This window comes from Bos javanicus, chromosome 21, assembly GCF_032452875.1.
Source record: "Bos javanicus breed banteng chromosome 21, ARS-OSU_banteng_1.0, whole genome shotgun sequence".
NCBI lineage: Eukaryota > Metazoa > Chordata > Mammalia > Artiodactyla > Bovidae > Bos > Bos javanicus.
The window spans coordinates 16,080,119-16,103,825 of NC_083888.1; the positions used below are offsets into that span (position 1 = coordinate 16,080,119).

General features: G+C 48.8%; 1 protein-coding gene across 17 annotated transcripts in view; it reads left to right on the forward strand.

Annotated features, from left to right (window-relative positions):
- AKAP13 (A-kinase anchoring protein 13) overlaps nt 1-23,707 on the forward strand; it is a 324,322-nt gene that overhangs the window by 292,670 nt on the left and 7,945 nt on the right. For 9 of the 17 annotated variants that reach the window (XM_061394329.1, XM_061394318.1, XM_061394324.1 and 6 more), the window contains 15 exons: nt 73-208; nt 1,559-1,671; nt 2,279-2,431; nt 2,982-3,232; nt 4,849-4,974; nt 5,091-5,208; nt 6,288-6,536; nt 9,779-9,855; nt 10,555-10,736; nt 10,835-10,917; nt 13,752-13,946; nt 18,665-18,859; nt 19,550-19,620; nt 20,081-20,125; nt 22,727-22,777. In XM_061394329.1, the coding sequence (XP_061250313.1) occupies nt 73-208; nt 1,559-1,671; nt 2,279-2,431; nt 2,982-3,232; nt 4,849-4,974; nt 5,091-5,208; nt 6,288-6,536; nt 9,779-9,855; nt 10,555-10,736; nt 10,835-10,917; nt 13,752-13,946; nt 18,665-18,859; nt 19,550-19,620; nt 20,081-20,125; nt 22,727-22,777 (2,045 nt within the window). The remainder of the gene's footprint in view (nt 1-72; nt 209-1,558; nt 1,672-2,278; nt 2,432-2,981; nt 3,233-4,848; nt 4,975-5,090; nt 5,209-6,287; nt 6,537-9,778; nt 9,856-10,554; nt 10,737-10,834; nt 10,918-13,751; nt 13,947-18,664; nt 18,860-19,549; nt 19,621-20,080; nt 20,126-22,726; nt 22,778-23,707) is intronic. The other 8 variants (XM_061394321.1, XM_061394325.1, XM_061394334.1 and 5 more) reach the window with 6 other exon arrangements.

Genomic DNA, 23,707 nt, shown 5'->3' on the forward strand with positions numbered 1-23,707 from the left:
GATGCTTGTCAGACGGGTCCGTGCTGGAGGGCCTGAGTCACTGACACTTTGGGGGTGTCCTCTCTCGTGCAGCCTCCCAGCCCAAGGAGCGCCCTCGGTCTGCTGTCCTCCTGGCCGATGAAGCCATTGCCGCCCCAGTGTTTGCCAACAGACGGTCCCAGCAGAGCATCGCGCTTTCCAAAAGCGTCTCCATTCAGAACATCGCTGGGTAAGTGGGGGTGTGGAGACAGTACAGTTGACATCAGGCGATGAGAGCATCATAATTTATACCATGTGACAAAAAGATGCTCTTGGGAAAGAACATGTAACCTATTGAGTTGGTGCATAGCTGAGTAATAGAGACAAGCAGGGTGAGGGCTACATTTGATACAGCCATTCTGTAACAAGGATCCCCATTGAACACCATCTCAAGTAAGGTTTCGTCCATGACCAGTCCTGCCTTTAAAGAACCTGCCTTCTAAGAGGATGATTTTTTAGATCAAAATAAGAAGTGGAAATAGGAAAGAAAAAAAAAGATTTAATGCTGAATGTTGGGCTGCAACCACTTAAATTTTCAGATGTCATACTTTACTATTGGTCAGATGAACCTGGGAGGAGAGGGTAGTTTTATCTTTTTTTTTTTTTATTTCTATTTTCCATCCTTGCGTCTTGCCTCTTCAGTCATGAGTGAGTAATGGGCCGAGGACAGCAGTAGGCTCCCAGCCCCTCCTCTGCCCCGAGCTCCTCTGTGATCCCTGGCTGTGGAGGCCCCGGCTATGTGTGGTTAGTACAGGGCTGATTGTGATGTGGCTGGCTGTTCGGGGTCAGGTGCCTGCCTTCCCACCAACTAAAGAAGTCACCTCAAATGTAGGGCTCAAAGTGTCCCTGGCAGCTCTCCTCACCCACACTGGAGGAAAATTCCCAGCTGAAGGATGCAAATCTCCTTTTGTCTGTGTTTCCTAACCTCTGTGCTGGATAATGGTTCCTCCTCCTCAAGAAGAAAAAAAAAAAATCCAGATATTTTTATATCATTCTGTCCCAGTGGTGTGATTATCTTCTCTTCAGAGTTGTTAAGTTCATCTCAATTAGTTTATATTATGACTTTTAAAAGTTGGCCTTTAAATAAAATTTAGTTTGAAGTGACTCTGGTTTATCTCTGTGCCATACCACAAACGTAAACCAGGTGCCTGATGTGCTAGCTGGGATCGAGAAAAGTCCAAAGAATATGGTTTAGCATTAAGTGCTGGCTCTGTAGGTGTTTAGGGAACACGAGGAAAAGGTGGTGTGGTTAGACACGAGTTTCAAACAGAGAAATTTCATTTATAATGGGTATGCAGTTTGAAAGAAGAGTATTCTTCTTGTTACTTATGGTTTAAAAAATAAAACTGTAAGGTTCAAAAAGTTCATGGCTGCAGTGGTATTTCAAAGCCTCTCTGACCTCCTTCATAGTTCATGTTGCACGTTGCCAGGTACCTGACGTAAGTAATTTGCCTTCGACGTCATTTTGTAGTTTTTCAGAGCTTCGCAACCATGGCTTCTCAGAATACACCCAACAGTATGTGTTTCTTTCTGTCCCTAGAGTTGGCAACGATGAGAACATATCGAACACCTGGAAGTTCCTGTCCCACTCAACAGACTCACTGAATAAAATCAGCAAGGTCAACGAGTCCACAGAGTCCCTTACTGATGAGGGTAAGCGGAGGCCACAGCCTGTGTGGTGGGCGTCTGCAGAGACTGTGCCGTTAGCGGGAACGCAGGCACTCATGGAGTGATGGTGCCTGCTCTCCCGGCTCCTGTGATGCTTCTCTGAACTGCCTGTGCAGCGTCTGATGCTTTATAGCGAGCTGGTGGACCTGCTTATCCAGTTGTTGGGTACTCGTCCACTTAAGGACGCCATTGAGTAATGTGGTCAGCCTCTGCCGCAGACACTGCTTCTTCCCCTAGACTTGCGTACATGTTCAGTTCACAATTGTAAACCTTCTCTCTTAAACAAGGAAAGTCACCAGGACCCTTCTAGCTCTTGTTGTACGGAGGAATCATGTCTTAATCACCTTTAATTTAGGTGACTTTTTCACCCTTAACCAAAGTCGAATATAGTGTACGTCACTCTTGAACAGAAAAATGCTCCTTTCTAATAGAATATATATATATATATATATAGTGAATATCACTGTCTTAGTGCAGAGTGCATAATCTCATGAAGTTATCACTCTGAGGAATGTCCAGCAGAGGTTTTTTTAGAGGTCACTGATGCAGGACTCTGACACCGATATTTTTCTTTTTCTTTTTTTTTTTTGAGGAGTAGGTACAGACATGAATGAAGGACAGCTAATGGGAGATTTTGAGACTGAGTCCAAACAGCTGGAAGCAGAGTCTTGGAGTCAGATCGTAGACAGCAAGTTTCTGAAACAGCACAAGAAAGATGTCGTCAAGCGGCAAGAAGTGATTTACGGTGAGACTCCTCATGTGCTCTGCTGAGGTTTATTGCACTATGGCAAGTCAGTTTTCAAGTATGTATTATAGCCATCTCCAGGATTTTCTTTAAAAGGTTTGAGGTATAGAGACATGATCTTATTTCTGTCCTTCCCTCTCTCTCTAAAATGATCTTCTTGAATTTTATTGAACATTTTATTGAGTATGAGTGCTTATTTATGCAGTATTCTTAGAGATCCCCTGTGACAGCACAGTTTAATTCCTCAGCTGCAGCAGAAACTAGACTAAATACAAGTCCTTTCTGGGAAATGGGAGCACAGTCAGTTATGGAAGGTAACTTTGGAAACCACCATTTGAGAGGGATGGAGTCCAGGATGCCTGTCAGAAAGCAGCGTGAGGTCCCATGAAAAACAGGAACAGTATGAAAACTCTTCAGGGAAAAGGCAGCTCTTGACCCAGCCTTAAAGTTTAAGTTGGGCCGTAAGCAGCCTTTAGACAGGCCCGGGCTCTCGGGAGCAGGGGAATCGGCGAGGGGGCATCCCTGACGGTCCAGCCCTGTCGCCCCCCAGAGCTGATGCAGACGGAGTTCCACCACCTCCGCACCCTCAAGATCATGAGCGACGTCTACAGCCGGGGCATGATGGCCGACCTGCTCTTCGAGCAGCAGATGGTGGAGAAGCTCTTCCCCTGCTTGGACGAGCTCATCAGCATCCACAGCCAGTTCTTCCAGCGGATCCTCGAGCGGAAGAAGGACTCCCTGGTGGATAAAAGCGAGAAGAACTTTCTCATCAAGAGGATCGGGGACGTGCTTGTGCAGCAGGTGAGCAGGAGCAGGGCCCTAGGCGCTTAACACACACACACACAGACACAGCAGGGCCCTGGGTACTTCTCTGTCACACACACACATATACACAGACACACACACATAAAGCCACACAGACACATACGCACGCACACCCCCAAACACACATATACACACATGGGGACTGGCAGCCAGGTGTTCTCGTCCCTGAACTGCCTGTGATCTCTGTGAGCTTGGGCGGGTGGTTCCATGTCTCCAGCCCTCAGTTTTCCTTTTTTGAGATTGAGGGCAGTATTCTCTTTTAATGCTATTTTAAAATTTAAAAGCCATGGGTATATAAAGTACCCAGCGTACATGCTAGGTATGCAATAAAAGTCAGGTTTCCTTGCTTTTGGGGGGTGTTTGCTTTGTGATCACTTAAAACGTCTCTGCTTTCAGCTTCTCTGTTGGTCAGGGGGAAAGGAAAGGCTCCCGTGAAGCTTTGGGGTGAGGCTCAGGCCTTGCCGACTGCAGAGGCTTAGTCCAGCAGGAATGGCTGCTAGCGTGTGTTGCAGGGACCACTTACAGAGACTCAGCGGCTGCCCCGCAGTGCGCGTAGCTTCAGATGAGGTAGCACACACGGGAATTAGAGAAGGGCCACGCAGAACTATTGGGGCTGCTGGCCCAAGCTAAGTAGGATAAGCAGCCCTAGGTGACTTACCATGGCTGTTTCTGACAGCTTTCTGACTTACCAAGGAGACATCCTTAAGACTGCTTCCTCATGAAAGACTTCTAGTGAGTCCCTTCATTTTATTGCTATTTTTATGACAATTGGGAGTTAGAACATGTTTTGCACAGTACATGGATACTTCTGTGTTTATTTTTTAAATATCCATATCAGCTTTATTGAACTGTAATTCATAAGCTATGTGATCCACCCGTGTAAAGTGTGCCGTTCAGTGGTGTCTAGCTTATCCATGGATTTGAGCAGCCGTCACCAGGGCCAGTCATAGAACGTTTTTATCATCAACACCCACCCCCGCTTCCCTGACTTCCCCCACCCTAGGCAACCACTGATGTACTTTCTCTCTGGATTTGCCTGTTCTGGACATTGTATATAAATGGAATAAAACAGTATGTTGTTCTTAGTGACTGGACTTTTCATATGTGAGTACCACATTTTATCCGTTTATCCTTTGATGGACACGAGAATTAGTTCCCCTTGGTTGGGGGCTGTTGTGAGCAGCGCTACTGTGAACATTCACGTGCGTGTTCTTATATGGACATGTGTTTATGGCCAGGAGTGGAACTGCTGGGTCATATGGTAACTCTGCATTTAACTTCTTGAGGAACTGCCTGTCTTCCAAATCTTCTGCAGCATTTCACTGTTCTGGGGGAAGTTAGGAGGAAGATCCCCTGGAGGAGGAAATGGCGCCCCACTCCAGTATCCTTGCCTGGAGAATCCCATGGACAGAGGAGCCTGGTGGGCTGCAGTCTGTGGGGTCGCAGAGTCAGACAGGACTGAGCCCCCAAGCCTGAGCACAGTGAGGAAGCCCTCCTGGGTTATGCGAGTTGCGTGGGCCCCGGGCACATGGCGGTAACACGAGTTCAGCGCCCTGAGTGGTGGCGTAACCTCTGCTCGCTCTCCTCTGCAGTTCTCGGGGGAGAATGCCGAACGCTTAAAGACGACGTACGGCAAGTTTTGTGGGCAGCACAACCAGTCCGTGAACTACTTCAAAGACCTCCACACCAAAGACAAGCGCTTTCAGGCCTTCGTGAAGGTAGTGACGTGAAATGTGGAACTCCCCACCGTTGCCCAGAGCCTGGTGTCCCTGTGAGGTTTAGCCCGAGCCTTCCCCTCCGGGTCGTTCCTGACATTCAGTCTCCTCCCTTGCAGAAGAAGATGAGCAGTTCGGTCGTCCGGAGGCTGGGAATCCCCGAGTGCATATTGCTTGTAACCCAGCGGATCACCAAATACCCGGTTTTGTTCCAGAGGATACTGCAGTGTACCAAAGGTGAGTCTCTCTCTTGAATCAGTCTTACTTGCCAGTGGCCTGTTCCCTGTCTGTCCAGCAGAGGCCCTGTAGAAGGACTCTTCCACATTAAGGAGGACTAAAAGAGAAGCCTGTGTTTTCTCTTAAAAATGGTTTTCTTGAGTGCAAACATGAAATGTCACATCACCAGACGTAGAGTGAATGAGAGCAAGAAGGGAAGGAACCACTAGGTGATCCTAGCCAAGAGTTCAGTGGCCTGCAGAGCTTGTCACTTGTCTCTCTCGGCTGGGAGGGGACACTCCCACCTCACCTGCAAGTGCAGGGATCGCTGCTGTTTCTCAGTTAATCAGTCCCTGCTCGCTTTTATCTCTGCTGGCCCTGCTCCGCCACAGCTACATTAAGGATTAGGTAAACAAAGACCTAGATTAAAAAACTGGAGGCTCCTCTCCCTCCCTAAAGATGTTGGATTCCTTCCATTTTAGAAGGTAGCTTGTGGGACTTCCCTGGTGGTCCAGTGGCTAAGACTCCTCCCTCCCAGTGTAGGGGCCCAAGTTTGATCCCTGGTCAGAGGGCTAGATCCCATATGCATCAACTAAAGGTCCCATGTGCTGCAACTAAGGCCTGCTGCAGCCAGATAAGTATTTATGCATCGATATATGTACGTATGGGGCTTCCCTGGTAAAGATGGTAAAGAATTCACCTGCAACACAAGAGACCTGGGTTCAATCCCTGGATGAGGAAGATCCCCTGGAGAAGGTCATGGCAACCCACTCCAGTATCCTTGCCTGGAGAATCCCCATGGACAGAGGAGCCTGGTGGGCTACAGTCCATGGGGTCACAAAGAGTCGGACAGGACTGAGCAACTAAGCACAGCACATATGTGTATGTAGAGAGAGAACGTAGCTCGTGAGTGCACATCATCTGTCTCACTGAAACGTCTAACCTTATTTAGAGTTAAACTCTGACCGAGCCAGAGGTCGGCACGTGACTGCAGCGTGTCGGCCTCGCCCTGCCCGCAGAGCATGGACAGTGCTGTGGGGCACGGAGGCAGGGCACCCCCCTCCTGCCCGGTAGGGACCGAGCTCTCCTCTCTTCCTCAGACAACGAGGTGGAGCAGCAGGACTTGACGCAGTCCCTGGGCCTGGTGAAGGACGTGATCAGCGCCGTGGACAGCAAGGTGGCAAGTTACGAGAAGAAGGTTCGTCTGAACGAGATCTACACAAAGACCGACAGCAAGTCGATCATGAGGATGAAGAGCGGTCAGATGTTCGCCAAGGAGGACCTGAAGCGGAAGAAGCTGGTGCGGGACGGGAGCGTGTTTCTGAAGAGCGCGACCGGGAGGTTGAAAGGTGAGGCCCGCTCACGTCTGAGGCTCCGCGCGCTCCAGGGGCGAGCAGGCAGGATGCAGGTGTCCCCAGACCGCTTCCAGGCACCCTCGTCCGAGCGTTCCCCGGGAGCAGCCGTCATTCAGTCCTTAGTCTTGTATTAGAAAGGCCTGGGCAGAGCTGGCTCACAAACCACGCCGATACAGTAAGGCAACAAGGATCTGGTGCAGTCAGGGGCACGAGAAGATTTTTAAAGAGCAGAGAGTCAGCTTCATACTCAGATGCGAGCTCCTAAGGCAGATGTGATTCCCCATGAGAGACGGGCAGCAAATTTGGGGTTGGGGTCTCTGGCAAAACCACTGCCAGGAGGGAAGCACCATCAGCTGCCCCATTCATAGGTTCTCTGAGATTAAAAATACATCGTCGATTGTTCTGAAGAAATGTTAGAGGAATTTCAGTTCCTGAGACCTTAGAGAAACGTTTAAGTCACAACTCAACTTATTATTAAACTTTGTTGTTCATATCTTTTATTTTTCTCTGAGAAAAAGAGATCATGAAAGATACTCATTTCCTGTTTGATCTTTGTTTTGTTTTTAAATGATCAGCCCCATCAAGTTAAGGAAATTAGGAGGTCTGTTCACTCATCTGTGCATCTGGTCTGTTGGGTTTTTTGTTTGGTTTCTTTAATAATTTTCCTCATCAAACCCGTATCCTCTGGGTCTGTCTGGTAACTCTAACCTCACCAGTAGCCTTGAGTACCCCCAGCCTGCCTCCCTGCCCTCAGTGAGCTGAGCACACAAAGCCGCCCACTGGCAAAAAACTCAGGGGAGGGAACCTGCCAGGGGCCGGTGATGCCGTAGGCTGCCGACAGCGCCTGAGTGTCCTTAGCCAGCTCGGGTCTCCCCCTGCTCAGAGTGAGGCATGCAGGTGGCTGACTCAGGACACCCTGCTTAGAAGTTGGGCTCGGACTGCAGGCATTTAAAGAGGTTCTTGCCCTGCGGTGTGATGGCTGCTGGAACAGAGGCGTGAAGGAGCGAGGAGAGGGGCCTTCGAGTCACATCTTGAAGGATGGAGAAGAGGAAGCGTGAGAGCGCGGAGCCCTGGGAGGGGCAGGCGGGCAGGCAGCAGAGTGAGGCAGGAAGCTGGGGGTGGACACGTGCCCAGGCGAGGAACTGACTGTGACCCCGGGGGCGGGAGGGGCTCACAACGGAGGATTTGAGCAGGACAGGGGTGGATTCGAGTGTGGCCGGAGGACAGCCGGAGCCCGGCGGGACCACCGACCGAGCTGAGGACAGTCCCTGGTACAGGGACCCGGGGGAGGTCCTCCAGGCAGGGTCACTTCAGAGAGAAGAAACTCCCTTCCAGCCCCCAGCCAGCTCTGCATCCCTGCTCCATGATGCACTGCGTGGTCCCCAGGGCTCCCTCCTGTGACACCCTGAGACCACAGCCGGGGGCTCTGGCCTCCCCACCGCGGCGAGGCCGTCTCCACCGCCACCTGGTCGTGAAGTGCCGGTCCTCTTGTGAGAGCAGGCTTCCTAGAGCGGCCACTGCCTGGAGCCAGCACCCTGTTCCTTCTCCACGCAGCAGTTGATTCATTCGTTCCCGAAATAAAAAATAATTGATTCCAGCTGTTGGAACGAAGTCCTGGTCCAAGCAATAGCAGAACGATAGGCTTCCCGGCCCAAAATGTCTCCAGCGGTGAGAGGAGTTGGTTTCTAGTCATTTTCAGCCCCCAGTGAACTTGTGCCAAGAACAGCCAGTCCTGTGTCGAGTAACCCTTGAAAGGGGATGGGATTGTTTTTCTCTCATCTATTGACACTGGTCACATAAACTTCAGGATCAAAACTAAAGTTGAAAACTTATGTGTTAGAACTTTTTTTTTTTTTGGCAGACACCTGAACTATTTAAAAGTAAACTTTTAAAAAAACTAAGTTGTCAAAACTAATAGTGCTGCATGGAAAATTACTGTGGTCTGCGCTGAAAACTAGACCTCCCCAGGACGCGGGCCTGCTCGCCTCTGTTCCTCGTAGCTTTGCCGTAAATTACACAGGGGGGCACCCCCGTCTTGGCAGAAGTGGTGGAAAAGGCCAGGAGGGGCCTTGACCACCCAGAAGGGGGCTGCAGAAGTCAGCCTGTTGTTTTCCCCAGGGAGTCATAGGCGCCCCAGCCCCTTTACTGGCTGAAGGTGGTACGGATAGGGGCCAGCCCACGAGGTCTCAGTAGACGTCTCGCCTCCAGGGATGTCCCACTTTGTCCTTAAGGGGGCGCTGGGAAATGTCACTGCATACTCCTCGAGAATTAGAGCAACTGTTGCTGGCATTCTTTTGATTTCTGGATCCAACTAGAGATTGATTTATTAATTTTGAACACCAAAAACATCTTGTATTGGGATACAGCCAGGTAACAATGTGGTGGTAGTTTCAGGTGGACAGCAAAGAGACTCAGCCACGCATATGCATGCGTTCTCTCCGAAACCCCCTCCCATCCAGGCTGGCACAGCACGTTGAGCAGCGTTCCCTGTGCTAGACAGCAGGTCCTTGTTGGTTATCCATTTTAAATACAGCACTGTGTACATGTCCATCCCAAACGCCCTAACTGTCCATCCCCCGCCCCCGACCCTGCCCGGCAAGCATAACCAGTTAGAGATGTTAATTTGGCTCCTGTTGCATCTCAGCTGAGAAGAGCAGGCCATCTCTGTGGCACGGAGAGGTTGAGGTTGCTGGCGACATGTTGGGCCAAGCAGAGCATGGTGCTCGGTGTACCTGAGACAGTGTGGGTGTTGGGGGGCCCCCTTGTCCTCCAGGGCCTGTGGAAGAAGCCTGCCTTTCATGACGAGACTGCAATAGTCCTCTGCATCACCTCCTGGCAGCCTTCCTGTCTGCCATCTTACGCCTTTCCCCTTAGCGTGATCAGAAGCCAAGAAACACTGTGACCAAGAGTTATTTTGTGGAATGTGTTTCTGTAGTCCTGCTTCCCAACTTTTAAAGTATTTTATTCTTAAAGACCTTGCCTTGTAGGATCCATCTTTCCAGCACTGAGTGCTCAGACCTTCTCAGAACAGGGTATTGGTGATCGATCCCCTTTCAAAATGCCTCTAAAAAATCTAGTGGCCAGATGTGGACCCTGCAGAGGTGTCAGACCCTGGCCTGGGAGGAGCATGATAAAGCGCCGTGTGGGTGGGCTGCTGGGTTATCGTCTGGTCGCGCACCCTGGAGGGGCTTCCTTGCCCACTGACCATGGTTCTCTCTCCTCTCGCCGCTCTGCAGAGGTTCAAGCAGTCCTGTTGACTGACATCTTGGTCTTCCTTCAAGAAAAAGACCAGAAGTACGTCTTTGCATCATTGGTAAGCTGAACCGCTCATCTGTGCTGTTTGTAATTAACAGTATTCACAACCGTGAGGGTAGGTGGTGAGTGTTGCAGTTTTCTGTCCACCTTCCTCCCCTCCAGTTATGTTTCTGCTCCCTCAGAATCCTTCTGAGAGCCTTTGGCATTTGATCCAAAAAGAAATCTGTCGTTGCGGTATTTCTCATGTATTATGTCTTACAAATCGTTCCCCCGTATAACCTTGGCAACCAGAGTCTTGACAAAAACCAGAAAGGACTCGAACCTTGATAGCCTTAAATTTTTGTTTCTTTTTTGAAAATCATTTCCTGTGGGATAAAATGTGAGTGAAATAACGAGCTATTTGGTTTTTCTCCTAAATCTGCCATTGTTTGTTAAGCCATATGCTTTTGGGGGCGGGGCGGGGAGAGAGAGAAACAAGATATCATGTATTAACCCACATGTTTGGAATCTAGAAGAATGGCACGATGAACCTGTCTCAGGACAGGAAGAGAGACACAGATGTAGAAAGCGGACCTGTGGACACAGCAAGGGGAGGAGAGGGTGGGCTGTGTGGAGAGCGCGGCGCTGGCCTATACCCACTGCCCCGTGCAAGCCATAGGCTCCTCAAGGGCGTCTAGTCCGCCCTGAGATGGAAGCTGTCTCAAGAGTTGGGTTGTCGCGTCCATGTCTTTCTAGCTGCGCTCTCCCCACTTTCCAGGACCAGAAATCGACGGTGATCTCTCTGAAGAAGCTGATTGTGAGGGAAGTAGCGCATGAGGAGAAAGGCTTGTTCCTCATCAGTATGGGGATAAAGGACCCTGAGATGGTGGAAGTCCACGCCAGCTCCAAGGAGGAGCGCAACAGCTGGATTCAGATCATCCAGGACACGATCAACACCCTGTGAGTCTCGCCCCGCCCTCCGGGATCACTTGATGGACGGGCCGCCGTCGGGGTAACGGGCCTCTGAATAACGTGCTGTTCTGTTGCGGTCGTGTCAGGAACCGAGATGAAGATGAAGGAATTCCTAGTGAGAACGAGGAAGAAAAGAAGATGTTGGACACCAAGGCCCGGGAGTTGAAAGGTGAAGCTGGTGGCAGCGGCCCAAGGGCCTGTCAGGGAAGTGGGGTGCGGGGAGAAGGGGGTGCAGTCACACGACGGGGGGTGCGGGGAGAAGGGTGCGCAGTCACACAGAACCCCTGCAGATTTTCAGTTGATTCCAGAGCCAGCCGGATGGGCGCGAACCAGGGAGGGGGATAGCTCGTCACAAAAGAGAAACCAGGTCTGAGCCGACGCAGGTCCTGCAGGAACACCCTGTGCTGTGAGCATGGCCCGTGGGAACGTGTCTGACACTAGATCATGGGGATGTTGGTTCTCTGACTCCAAAGTGTCCGTGGGCCCTGGTGACAGTCTCGGTACTATGTAACGGAAGAAGTTGCTGGAATTCACAGGCACATCTAAGATTAAAACAGGAAGGAGAGAAAGGTGCTTGAGGGAAGGAATTTCCCAGTTAATCCGTTTATCGGTCACCCCCGCCACGGTGCCCTGAGTTCCAAGTGTGTTCGGGGCGAAGTCTGCTTCCAGGTGCGGTTTGACCACTGTCTGTCGAGGTTTGACCACTGTCTGTCGAGGCCTGCTGTCTCGTGTGGTCTTGTCTCCACCCCTGCAAGGCTGTACTCAAAGCAGGTGAGAAAGCTGGGCCCACGACGTCGGAGGCGCAGGGCCTCACACCCCGCTCCCTGCAGAGCCGGGTTCGGCTCTGTCTGCTGAGCTGTTCGTGCGTCTTCCCCTTTGGCGCTACTGAGTGTTCTAAAAGAAGTATGTGTTGTGCTCTGGAAAGAGTAAGGCCAAGAGTCAAGTACATGTAGGCTCCCGAGGAGTTCAGTTCATTCTCTTTCAACAGTGAGAGGAAAAAAAAAAAAATGATGAGCAGATTTAGACTGGAGCCAGTGTCTCGTTGTTATCTCTTCCTGTGAGTAGGATGGCAGAGATGAGAACCACCCGCTTTTTAATTGAAGGATGATTGCTTTACAATATCGTGTTGGTTTTCGGCCATGTACATGAGCATGAAGGGAACAGCCTTCTCTTCACATGCCTGAGGCACCTGGCCAGCCACAGTGCTCGGTGCTGGGGGTGCAGTGATTCCTGAACCGGAGTCCCTGCCGTGAGGGGGACCTACATAGATGGCGGGCCCTGTGGGCCACAGGCATGTAGAGAGTGTATGGGACCTGGGAATCTTGCCTGTAGTCGGTCTCACGAGAAACTGACACGTGAAGCTACATCTGAAAAAAGGGAAAAAACACCAACTCACCAGATGAAGAACAGGTGCAAAATGAAAAAGGAGTGAAGGTCTAGTGTGTCTGGGAGTCAGGGCTGAGTGATGGGAGATGAAGCCTGGAAGCCACCACATGTTGAAGTTCAAGCAGGGAATGATAGTTTTTTAGCAAAATGTAAGCAAGTTTTTTTGGAGAAGGCAGGGGCGCCCCACTCCAGTACTCTTGCCTGGAAAATCCCATGGACGGAGGAGCCTGGTGGGCTGCAGTCCATGGGGTTGCTAAGAGTCGGACACGACTGAGTGACTTCACTTTGACCTTTCACTTTCATGCATTGGAGAAGGAAATGGCAACCCACTCCAGTGTTCTTGCCTGGAGAATCCCAGGGACGGGGGAGCCTGGTGGGCTGCCATCTATGAGGTCATACAGAATCAGACACAACTGAAGCGACTTAGCAGCAGCAGCAGCAAGCAAGTGTTTTAAATCGGTATTGATGCCAGTTGGGAGAATTGCTTGCAGGCGCTGGGAGAGCCCACTAGGGGTGGGAACACCAACTGGGGGACTCTGGATAAGTTGGGTGAGAAGTGGGCTGGAGGCGAGTGAGAGATGAGGAACCACTGGGGGTGGTGGGACAGAGTGTGGAGAGAAGTCTCCCCCTGGTTTCCAGCCTGGGTAACCGGGGGGTGAAGGTGCTGTTGACGGAGGAAGAGGCCAGGGCTCCAGGGAGGAGGTGGATGGGGTGGTGGGCGGAAGCGGAGAACAGAGGCTTCTGACCTGCAGAGAACTAGGCGTCTAAGTGGAGGTGCCACTTGACAATGAGACTCAGCAGTCTGGTGCCCAAAAAGTGAGTAGGACTTGGGTGTCTTGTGTGAGTTAATGGGCTTCCCTGGTGAATCAGACAGTAGAGAATCTGCCTGCAATGTGGAAGAGTCAGGTTTCAGTCGGGAAGATCCCCTGGAGAAGAGAATGCAGCCCACTCCAGTAGAATCCCGTGGACAGAGGAGCCTGGCAGGCTACAGTCCATGGAGTTGCAAAGAGTCAGCCACGACTGAGCGACTTAACACTTTGAGTTATCAGCACGTGAGAAGTAACTGAAGCCGTGGGAGTGGATGAGATCCCTGAGAAGGAAGTGTGTAAGGTGTGGAAGGCAGTCCAGGGGGAGCCGGGGGACCAAGTGCAGGTCTGTAACGTGCCAGAGAAAGAGCGGGGGGAAGAGAGCCAGCCTAGCAGTGACTGAGGGCCCGGGTGGGCAACAGGTTTACATGTCGCTGGAGAAGAGGAGATGGAAGACTTGGTTGGATGCAGGTGTGAAAGATCCCCTTGGAGAGAGCAGATGCAGCGACAGACAGAGCCGGAGAAGAGTACAGGGGCTGAGGAATCAGCAGGGCGATGGGAGAGTGGGGCACAGCGCACACTTGTTACATTGGAAATTCTCAGGTTTGCCTCAAAAGACCCGGGATAGTTTTCCAAGTAGACATGACGGATAAAAAATCTGATACTGCCCTCAGGATGAAACAGGAAGCAGGCGTGGGGGAAGCTGCATTCCTTGTTGTCCCGGGTGTTGCCACGAGGTGGCGCGCGTGTCTCAGTCATCGCCTCTCGCTGACCTGTCAGTTGACCAGATCCCTTTTCCAAATGCCCACAGAGCAACTTCAGCAAAAGGACCAGCAGATCCTGCTCCTCCTGGAAGAGAAGGAGATGATTTTCCGGGACATGACTGAGTGCAGCACACTTTTGCCAGAGGACTGCTCCCCAACCCACAGCTGTAGAACCCTCTTCCGCTCCAACACAGAAGAGGCTCTCAAAGGAGGACCTTTAATGAAAAGTGCAATAAATGAAGGTAATTTTCATTCAGCATCGCCTACCCCCCCCTCCCCCCCCGCCCACAGTGGTTTGCATGTTAGCATTATCTACCATTGAGCACTTTTTTTCGTTGTAAAAGGAAACACAAAACACAGAAAACAACTCAAAACATGTTCTGCTTTAGTAGGTTATTTATCAGGTGAGCATCCTTATAACTATTTCCCAGGTCCAGAAATAAAAATGTGGCCAGACCCCTAAAAGCCTTTGTGCATCTCCTATCCCCGTCACAGCTCTCTCCCTCCCTCCTACAAGCCATAGGTATTATGACTTCTAGAGTAATTCCTTAGGTTTCTTTATGGTTTTATGTGGCCATGTAAAATCATATATGTGGTTTTAGGCATGTTTATAGACGCTGTGATTTAGTTGTGTCTGTGGTTTTTGATACTCATTTTTAAGGTTCTTTATTTACAGTCCTCCACCCGCCCCACTATCCCTTCTTTTCCACACAGCTTATCCGTGAGCTTTTTGGCCTACAGGTTTCTCTTCTTTGGACTTCATTCATGCAGCGGTTCTGTTCTTCTGCCTTCTGGTTCCTTCAGAAGGTGCTCTTGGGGGGTTGCGGGGCTCAGTTGCTCAAAGGTGAAACGCCTTTGGCAAGCTGAGTTCCTGTAGTGTTTCATCTGGAGACACAAGCTGTCTTTTTTATTATTTTTTGTAACATGTAGGAGAAACACGATAAAAGGATAAATCTTTTTCCCCCTATTATTTACCAGTTTTCAAAATAGTGAACTGACTTATGGTCATTCTCTGAAAATGACCAGTACTTTTAAAATATTATTATAGACTCATTGATTTAAATATATCTGATGGGCTTTGAGCCATTGCACTTCTTATCGTTATTGGAAAAGTCTAAAAGGGCCTCCCTCTCTGCCAGCGTGCACCTTTTCGTGTTGCCTCTGAACACTTTTGACATGACCCCAGCGGTGTTGAGAGCCGCTGTTTGTTAAAATGTTCGGGCTCGTCTTGTTTTCTGCACATGTCTGGCATTAGCCTTTCTCTGAGAAGCTGTGGTTTCTTCTAGTGGGAAATGATGTCTCAAGACCATTGTCTAGGTGCTGGGGGTGGTTGTCACTGCTGGGGTTTTCACTGTTGGTAGGTTGGGCCTTTTCAGGGGACCTCTTGGGTGGAAATGTGTATGGGGGGCGGTGATGAATTACACCGATATGTGTTCAGTTCACTTGTGAGCTGCAGTGTTTTACTTGCGTGCTCAGTTGTGTCTGACTCTGTGACCCCGTGGAGTGTAGGCCTCCAGGCCCCCTGTCTATGGGATTACCCTGGCAAGAATAGTAGAGTGGGTTGCTGCTTCCTCCTTCATGGGGTCTTCCCAACCCGGGGATCAAACATGTCTCTACAATGGCAGGTGGATTCTTTACCACTGAGCCACCTGGGAAGCCCTGTTTTTACTTAATCTCGTCTGTAATACACCTGTATCTCTTTTCTTCCATACTGTGAATCCTCATTCTTAAGGATACATTATAAAGTATCCTTTATTTACCCTAACACACAGGCACTAATACTACTGTCACGAAATAGGACTCTTAAACGCCATGCCGCCCACCCCCGCTTTGATCAATGGTACTTTGTCTACACTGTCAACTTCCAGCCGTTGTGTACGGCACGCTCCCCTTTTCAGACCCGTAGTCTTCATTCTGCAAGAATCAGCACCAGTTCTCATCAGCGTCCCTCCAGTCATCTTGGATGTCTGAACCTTACTCTTTAGTTCCTCTGAAAGATTCATGAGGATAATATTCCCCACGTCCTTATATACTGGTGATAACTTGTGCCTTTATACTAGAAAGTCTGTTCTACTGGATATAAAATCCTCAGATCCTAGTTTCTTCAAGTACCCTAATTCTCAAATGTGTTACTCATTTTTCTCTGACGTAAAACATTTCAGAGTCCAGTTGTAATTTGATTTCCCCCATATATAAGTCACATGCTCTTTGCCTTGATGCCCAAAGGATTTTTTTCCCCTAAATCCAAGTCATTTTACTAGAATATGCCTTGGTGATGGTGATTCTGGAATGATGTTCTCAGGTTTACAGCGTTCTGTTTTGATTTATAGTCGCAAACTTTTCAGATTTCAGAGATGTGTTCTTACAGCTTTTAGTGTCTTTGCTGTGTGCTGGCTTTGATTTTCTTCCTCAAGAACTCCCACTGTCCATATTATTGGATCACCTTTGCCTGTCTTCAGCACTTCTTGCTTTCCCAGAGTGCTTTTTTTATATCTTCATCTTTTTAACATGTAAATGTATCCTTTCAGCTTCTGTTCTCTTAAGTCATTTTCTGTTGGGTTTACTTGCTCTCAGAGTCTAGTTTAGATTTCAGAAAGGGGTATTTTTTCCCTTTTGTTTCCAATTATTTGAGTTTTGCCGCCTCCCTTCTGTGTCTCTCCATTCTGACTAGGGTCTTCCACATCTTGAGTTTTGGGGTTTTTTTTTTACCTTGTTAGCACACTTACTTTACTGACATGTCCTTCTGATGTGCTTGTATTATGTATACGGCAGCTGCACCCCTTTTTCTTTCTCTCTCTCTTTTCTTAACTTTGTGTGGGATTTGACTTTGATATTTTTCTGTCGCTCATTTTCGTGTAAAAATTCCAATCCCAAAGAAAGGTAATGCCAAAGGATGTTCAAACTACTGTACAACTGCCCTCAGCTCACACACTAGCCAAAGTCATGCTCAAAATTCTCCAAGTCAGGCTTCAGTAGTACGTGAACCATAAACTTCCAGATGTTCAAGCCGGTTTTAGAAAAGGCAGAGGAAACAGAGATCAAACTGCCAACATCTGTTGTATCATAGAAAAAGCAAGAGAGTTCCAGAAAAACATATACTTCTGCTTTATTGACCACACCAAAGCCTTGGACTGTATGGATCACAACAAACTGTGGAAAATTCTTAAAGAGATGGGAGTACCAGACCACCTGACCTGCCTCCGGAGAAATCTGTATGCAGATCAAGAAGCAACAGTTAGAACTGGACATAGAACAATGGACTGGTTCCAAATAGGGAAAGGAGTTCGTCAGGGCTGTATATTGTCACCCTGTTTATTTAACTTATATGCAGAGTACATCATGTGAGACACTGGGCTGGAGGAAGCACAAGCTGGAATCAAGATTGTCAGCAGAAATAGCAATAACCTCAGATATGCAGGTGATACCACCCTCATGGCAGAAAGTGAAGAGGAACTAAAGAGCCCCTTGATGAAAGTGAAAGAGGAGAGTGAAAAAATTGGCTTAAAGCTCAACATTCAGAAAATGAAGATCATGGCATCCAGTCCCATACCTTCATGGGAAATAGATGGGGAAACAGTGGAAACAGTGTCAAACTTTATTTTCTTGGGCTCCAAAATCACCATATATGGTGACTGCAGCCATGAAATGAAATGATGCTTGCTCCTTGGAAGAAAAGCTATGACCAACCTAGACAGCATGTTAAAAAGCAGAGACATTACTTTGCCAACAAAGGTCCATCTAGTCAAAACTGTGGTTTTTCCAGTGGTCATGTATGGATGTGAGAGCTGGACCATAAAGAAAACTGAGTACCGAAGAATTGATGCTTTTGAACTGTGGTGTTAGAGAAGACTCTTGAGAGTCCCTTGGACTGCAAGGAGATCAGACCAGTCCATCCTAAAGGAAATCAGTCCTGAATATTCATTGGAAGGACTAATGCTGAAGCTGAAACTCCAATGCTTTGGCCACCTGATGTGAACAACTGACTCACTGGGAAAGACCCTAATGCTGGGAGGGATTGGGGGCAGGAGGAGAAGGGGACAACAAGGATGAGATGGTTGGATGGCATCACTGACTCGATGGACTTGAGTTTAAGCAAACTCCGGGAGTTGGTGATGGACAGGGAAGCCTGGCATGCTGCAGTTCATGGGGTCGCAAAGAGTCAGACAGAACTGAGCGACTGAACTGAGCTGAAACTTTTAGGCTCAGATAGGTTTTTTCACTTCACTGGCCTCTTCTGTTGTTTTCCTGCAGTGTTTTTAGAAGATGACAGTGGCTCTCCTTAGGAGATTCCTGGCCTCTTTTCTCCTCCTTTTTCCACACGGACCTTCTTTTTTCTTCATCTGTTGCATCTCTCCTGCTCAATTTCTATTCCACGTTCAGCTCTTTCTCCTTTCTGTGGGACACTGCTGCTCTAGAAGAGAACCGTGGCCGGTCAGGTTTGATAATTCAGATGCTCAGACTTCCCTGTCCCCCTGACGTCACTACGGGAGGGGCAGAAAGCCTGCACTTTCCACTGCTGTTCTCAAATTGGCACATCTCACTTCCTGGAGATTTCTTTTTGGCTACTTCTGGTCTGACTGCAGGAGCCGTGCTCCTTCCAGTAAATTACTCTGCCTTCCCTGTATTGTGCTCACTCAGTTGTGTCCGACTCTTCGTGACCTTTTGGACTACAGCCTGCCAGGCTCCTCTGTCATGGGGTTTTTCAGGCAAGGATACTGAAGTGGGTTGCCATTTCCTTCTCCAACTTTCCCTGTACCCTTTTTACATTTCCTAGATCTCACGTGAATAAGGCTGGAGGTTTAATCTCTGCATTTCCAACAGAATCCAACTACAACACCTGTCCTTAGCTGAGAGCTTTCTCTGAACAAAGGAAGTCTTGTAGTCAGCTTTGGGCTTTTCTGATCATCTTCACTGTGCATACAGTGTGTTGATCAGGAGGTTTTCCTTTTCACATTGCAAGAGATGTCAGTGTTGTGCGCTTCCTGTCTCCCAGTGGAGATCCTGCAGGGTCTGGTGAGCGGCAGCCTAAGAGGCTCGCTTGGGCAGGTCGTCAGCAGCCCTGCGGAGCAGGAGGGCATGGTCGGCCCCGTGTCCCTGCCCCGGAGAGCGGAGACCTTTGGAGGGTTTGACAGCCATCAGATGAATGCTTCAAAAGGTCAGTGGGGTGGTGGTGGTGGTTTTTAATATAATTGTATTTATTTATTTTTGGCTGTGCTAGGTCTTTGTCCCTGCACGGGCGTTTCTCTAGTTGCGGTGGGCTGGGGCTGCTGCCTGGTTTGGCGTGTGGGTTTCTCACTGTGGTTTCTGCGGAGCACCGGCTCTCGGGTGCACGGGCTCAGTGCCCCGCAGCATGTGGGATCTTCCCGGATCAGGGATGGAACCCGAGTCTGTTGCACTGGCAGGTGGATTCTTGGCAGGGAAGCCCCCAGGTCAGTGGTTTTAAGCTCATGTGCTCTTCTGGGCAGTCCTTCACCATCAGGACGAAAAACCATCTGTACTCAGTGGCTCCATCACCGCTGTCCTGCTCAGACAGGGAAGGTTTTAGTGAGGTCCTAAGTATCCAGCTGCTGGAACTCAAGGACCTCCATCTGTGTTGAGTTCGTTTTGAGTAATAAGAGGTTTTCCTGAGATCTCAGCTAAGCTATAGCCAAAGGGGCAATAAGACTGTTTTTTTCCTTTCTGCTCCTAGTTCTTCTGTAGCAGTAAAACTGTTTAATAATCACGTGGCTGCCCTTCTGCTGGCATTACTAAGATTCGGGAGTATTTTGTACCTAAGCTGTGTATGTAGTATTTTCTTGACTAATCTGTTTTGCAACTTGAAAAAAGTACTTGTTTGTTTGTGCAGGAGGTGAGAAGGAGGAGGGAGACGATGGCCAGGACCTCAGGAGGACCGAGTCGGACAGTGGTCTGAAAAAGGTATTTCTTGCTAAGAGACACTGCCTCCCTGCATCCTCCCGGGCCCTTCCTCTAAGCACATCGTCTTGAAATTAGTCCACTGTGATCGTGTTTTGGACGCCCAGTTTGCCCTTTTAATTTCCTACTTCATCTTGAGAGGAAAGCACGTTTCTAAGCAAACAGCACCGTTCTGAGCCCCATGTTCTTGGCCGTCGGGCCTCTCTGGTTCTGGACATCACGTTCCGGCACACAGCTCCCCCGGCTGGACCGGTTCCACTGAGAGCCTTGTTTAAACACACACTACCCCCACCTGAACTCATTGCAAGGCTTCCGCAACAGTTCATTGTCAACCTCTTCACTGCCCCAATGTAGAAAGAACGAACATGGGACGTCACGGCATAAGTTAGACACACACTGAATATAATTTTTGCCTCAATCTTCATTTTCTTTACATGTACTTTTTTTTATTATTATTTTATAGGGTGGAAATGCTAACCTGGTATTTATGCATAAAAGAAACAGTGAGGTAAGGACACTCTGAGCTCTTTAAAGGAGTATGATTTTGTTGAAGTTCCAAGGTTGAGCCTGTTCATTTCTGCTTTGCCTTGTTGAGCAAACTATGCTGTCGTCGGCCCCAGAGCATCGTCCTGTCGGTTTTTTGCTAGAAAATTGCTGCCTCCTAAACCAGCCTCTGCTCCTCTGTCCTTGAGAAGCCCCTTGCTTTCTCTGAACGTGGGCCACGAAGCGCCCACAGTGGCTTCTCTCCATCCACGCACGCTGAGCAGAATTTGTTACCAGCTTGGCTGTAACTTTAACCTGGCACCCAAAGCTGCAGTGTGAAGCGTGACAGAGGAACTTGTGAGTGATTCTGCACTGTGGCTCCAGTTGAGTTTTCTTCTCTGAGCACTGCTTCTGACTCCATATGTCACTCTAAAAAGTAGTCCAGGCGTCCCCTGGCTAGAGACCAGGCTCCTTGCCTTCCGCCGACCCTGCGGGGTAACCCAGGTCTTTCACCGTCTCCCCGTCTCCTCGGGTTCCTCTGAGGAGATCCTCTTGAAGGCTCCAAGCTTAGTTGACTCTGCACATGTGACACTGTGCAGCGGGAGCTGGACCCGGGACAGGGAGGGGCGAGGCTGTCCCTCTCAGGGTGTGCTCTGCTGGACCCGGGACAGGGAGGGGCGGGGGTCCCTCTCAGGGTGTGCTCTGCGCTTCTCCCTGCTTTTCGTAGAACACCTGAAAATCCCTGAGGGGCTTCGTTTCAGAATGTCAGATGCAGGGACTCGTTCCTTTTTCCCCTAAAACCCAGGCAGCGGTTTGTCTTCTGTGTTGGCCTGTTAGTCTGCACACTGTGACACCCTGAAGGAACCCCCTTCAGTGAATGAAGTAAACCTGCTTTCACACAGACTGCCCCACTCCTGTGCTGCTTAAAAAGCAGCACTTTAGTTGTTTTTTCCACTTGCCAACTCCCCCCGCCCCACCCCACGCTGAGTGAGAAGAGTTGGGTAAGAGATCGTAGGCCAGTGGCTTCCAGGCATTCCAGCCCGGACTGCACACTGCAGGTGCTCAGCCAGAGTCAGCTGGCCAGCTGGGACTTCTTCTCTCTGTTAATTAAGAATAAACTTAAATGAGGGGCAAAAAGTATTCTCCAAAGAGCTAAGCCTGATAATTAAGTTTTTGTGTTTTCAAATAACTTAAAAGGAATACATGATCATGGGAGAAGATTGGAAAAACATCCAATAATGTAAAACAGGAAAGCAATAAGTAAATATCCTACCGCTGAGAAACAGATAGCTACTATTATTAAATGTGTGGTGTTCTATCTTCAGCCTTTTCTTCCACAGGACATGTATTTATGTGTCTAAGTTTATGTGAGTGTGAATTGCATAAAAATACTTTTGCACAGTTTGTTTCAATACTCCCTGGAACTTCATATCCTGCTTTTTTTTCTCTTAACACTCGAGAAGCATTTTCCTGAGACGTTTGTACAAAACATGCTATTTAACAGCTGTATATTATTATGCTAGTTGCCATAATTTAATCTTTCCAATGATCAATTCTTTCTCTGCTTTTTTGCTTTGTAAATGATGCAGCCAAGAGCATCTTCATACTTGTTTTTTTTTTGGCAAAGCTGTGATTATTTCCTCAGCATGCCATCCTCTGCCTAAAAAGGTTACACTGCACTGAACCCTGTCAGTACAAGAGGATTCATCCATTCTCATCATGCTTTCACCAACACTAGGAATTCTTTTTTAATTGACATTTTGTTGGCTTGATAATTTTATTATCAAGTAGTTATTTCTTAATTTTTAATAACTTAATAACTACTTAATAAAGGAGTTATTTCTTAATTTTTGCATTCTTCTGACTTGAAATGAGGTTGAATCACTTTTAATATGTTACATATTCGACCGTTGGTATTTCTTCTTTTGTCAATCGCAGGTTTATGTTCCTTGCCTGTTTTTCTACTAGGATGTTTTTTGCTTATTGATCTGAGAGCCTTTTTTAAATCAAAGATTTTGTTTAACAGTTTGTTTTTGCCTCATTCTGTTCACTGTCTTCTTTGCCAGATTTTTATTATACATTTTTACATAGTAAAAGTTGAAATTTCATGTGTGTGTTCTTTCTTGCTGTCTTTGAAAAGCCTTCCCCATTTCAGGATGAAAAAACATTCTCATATTTTCTTACAGCTCACTGAATTTTTTTTTCTGTGAGGCTGGATCCCAACTTAAGTTCTTCCAAAGATTTACCCAGTTTCCTCAAAATACTTGACTGAATATTCTTACCTTCTCCATTGACTAGAAGTGCTTCTTACACTAAACGTGTGGTTTGCTTCTGAGCTTTCTGTTGGGTTAAACTGGGATGTGTGCCATCTTTGTGCCAGTCATTTTAAATAATTGGAGCTTTAGAATACTTCTCACTGTGCGTAACTTGCCCCCACACACAGTTACGCTTGTTTGATCTTATTTTGCTTCTCTCAGCTACTTGGGCACTGGCTTACTCTGTGTGGTGCTTTCAGTTTGAAAATGCTTGAGTCGCAGGCCCCTTGCTGTGGGGTAGGGTGGGTTCCCGTCGGGTGACGCACAGCCTGCTGGGGTCTGAGGTGACGGCTTGTTGATTGCTTTTGCAGCAGGTCATCCAGAGCGTCGTCCATCTCCACGAGCTCCTCAGCACTCTGCAGGTATGTGCCTTTTCTCCTTTGTTCCCTCACTTCCTAGTTGAGACGGAGACCAACACGGGTGTGGCTGGCCTGCATCTTTGAGGTTTATACGTTTCTTATGGGTAAATACAGCCCTCAGACAAGAGACACTGGCTCTCATGATGAGAAAGGTTCCAAAATGCAGTGGTTAAGATCCCAGGCGGCGGGAATGGCAGCCCACTCCAGTATTCTTGCCTGGAGAACTCCATGAACAAAGGAGGCTGGTGGGCTTAGTCCATGGGGTCACAAAGAGCTGGACATGACTGAGCAACTTAGACTACGCTGCAGAGTCTCACTGATCTTCTAAGACTAGAGTTGCTGAGCAGATGGTGGATGGCAGGTACCCAGAGCACAGTTAACAGCCATGCCCCAGAGCCAGGGGGTGTGGGCCTTCACAGAGGAGATGCTTCCAGTCTGGACGGATTTTGTAGGTGTACGACTTTTTGCACCAGTGGTAAAGAACCCGCCTGTCAGTACAGGAGACGCAAGAGCAGGGTCAATCCCTGAGTCGGGAAGATCCCCAGGAGAAGGGCATGGCAGCCCACTCAGTATTCTTGCCTGGAGAATCCCATGGACAGAGGAGCCTGGCAGACTCCAGTCCATGGAGTTGAAAGGAGTGGGACCTGACTGAGTGCACATTCATACACAGTGCCCTCAAATTCGGGTCCCTTCCTTTCTTAAAGATCTAACCAATCCAGTTCATACCTCCTCCCACCTCCAAAGGCACACACCACCCCAGACAAGGCCACTGACTGCAAAATCGAAGTCTTGGCACCACTGACCTTCCCACTTGGTTGCCGCCCAGGGTTATCCTAGAGTACTTTTCCCAGAGCAGCTTAGAAAGCAGGGGAGGGCTGGAGTCTGGGTGTGGGCGCCATCCACCCTCGAGGCAGGCTAGGCACACAGTCCCCT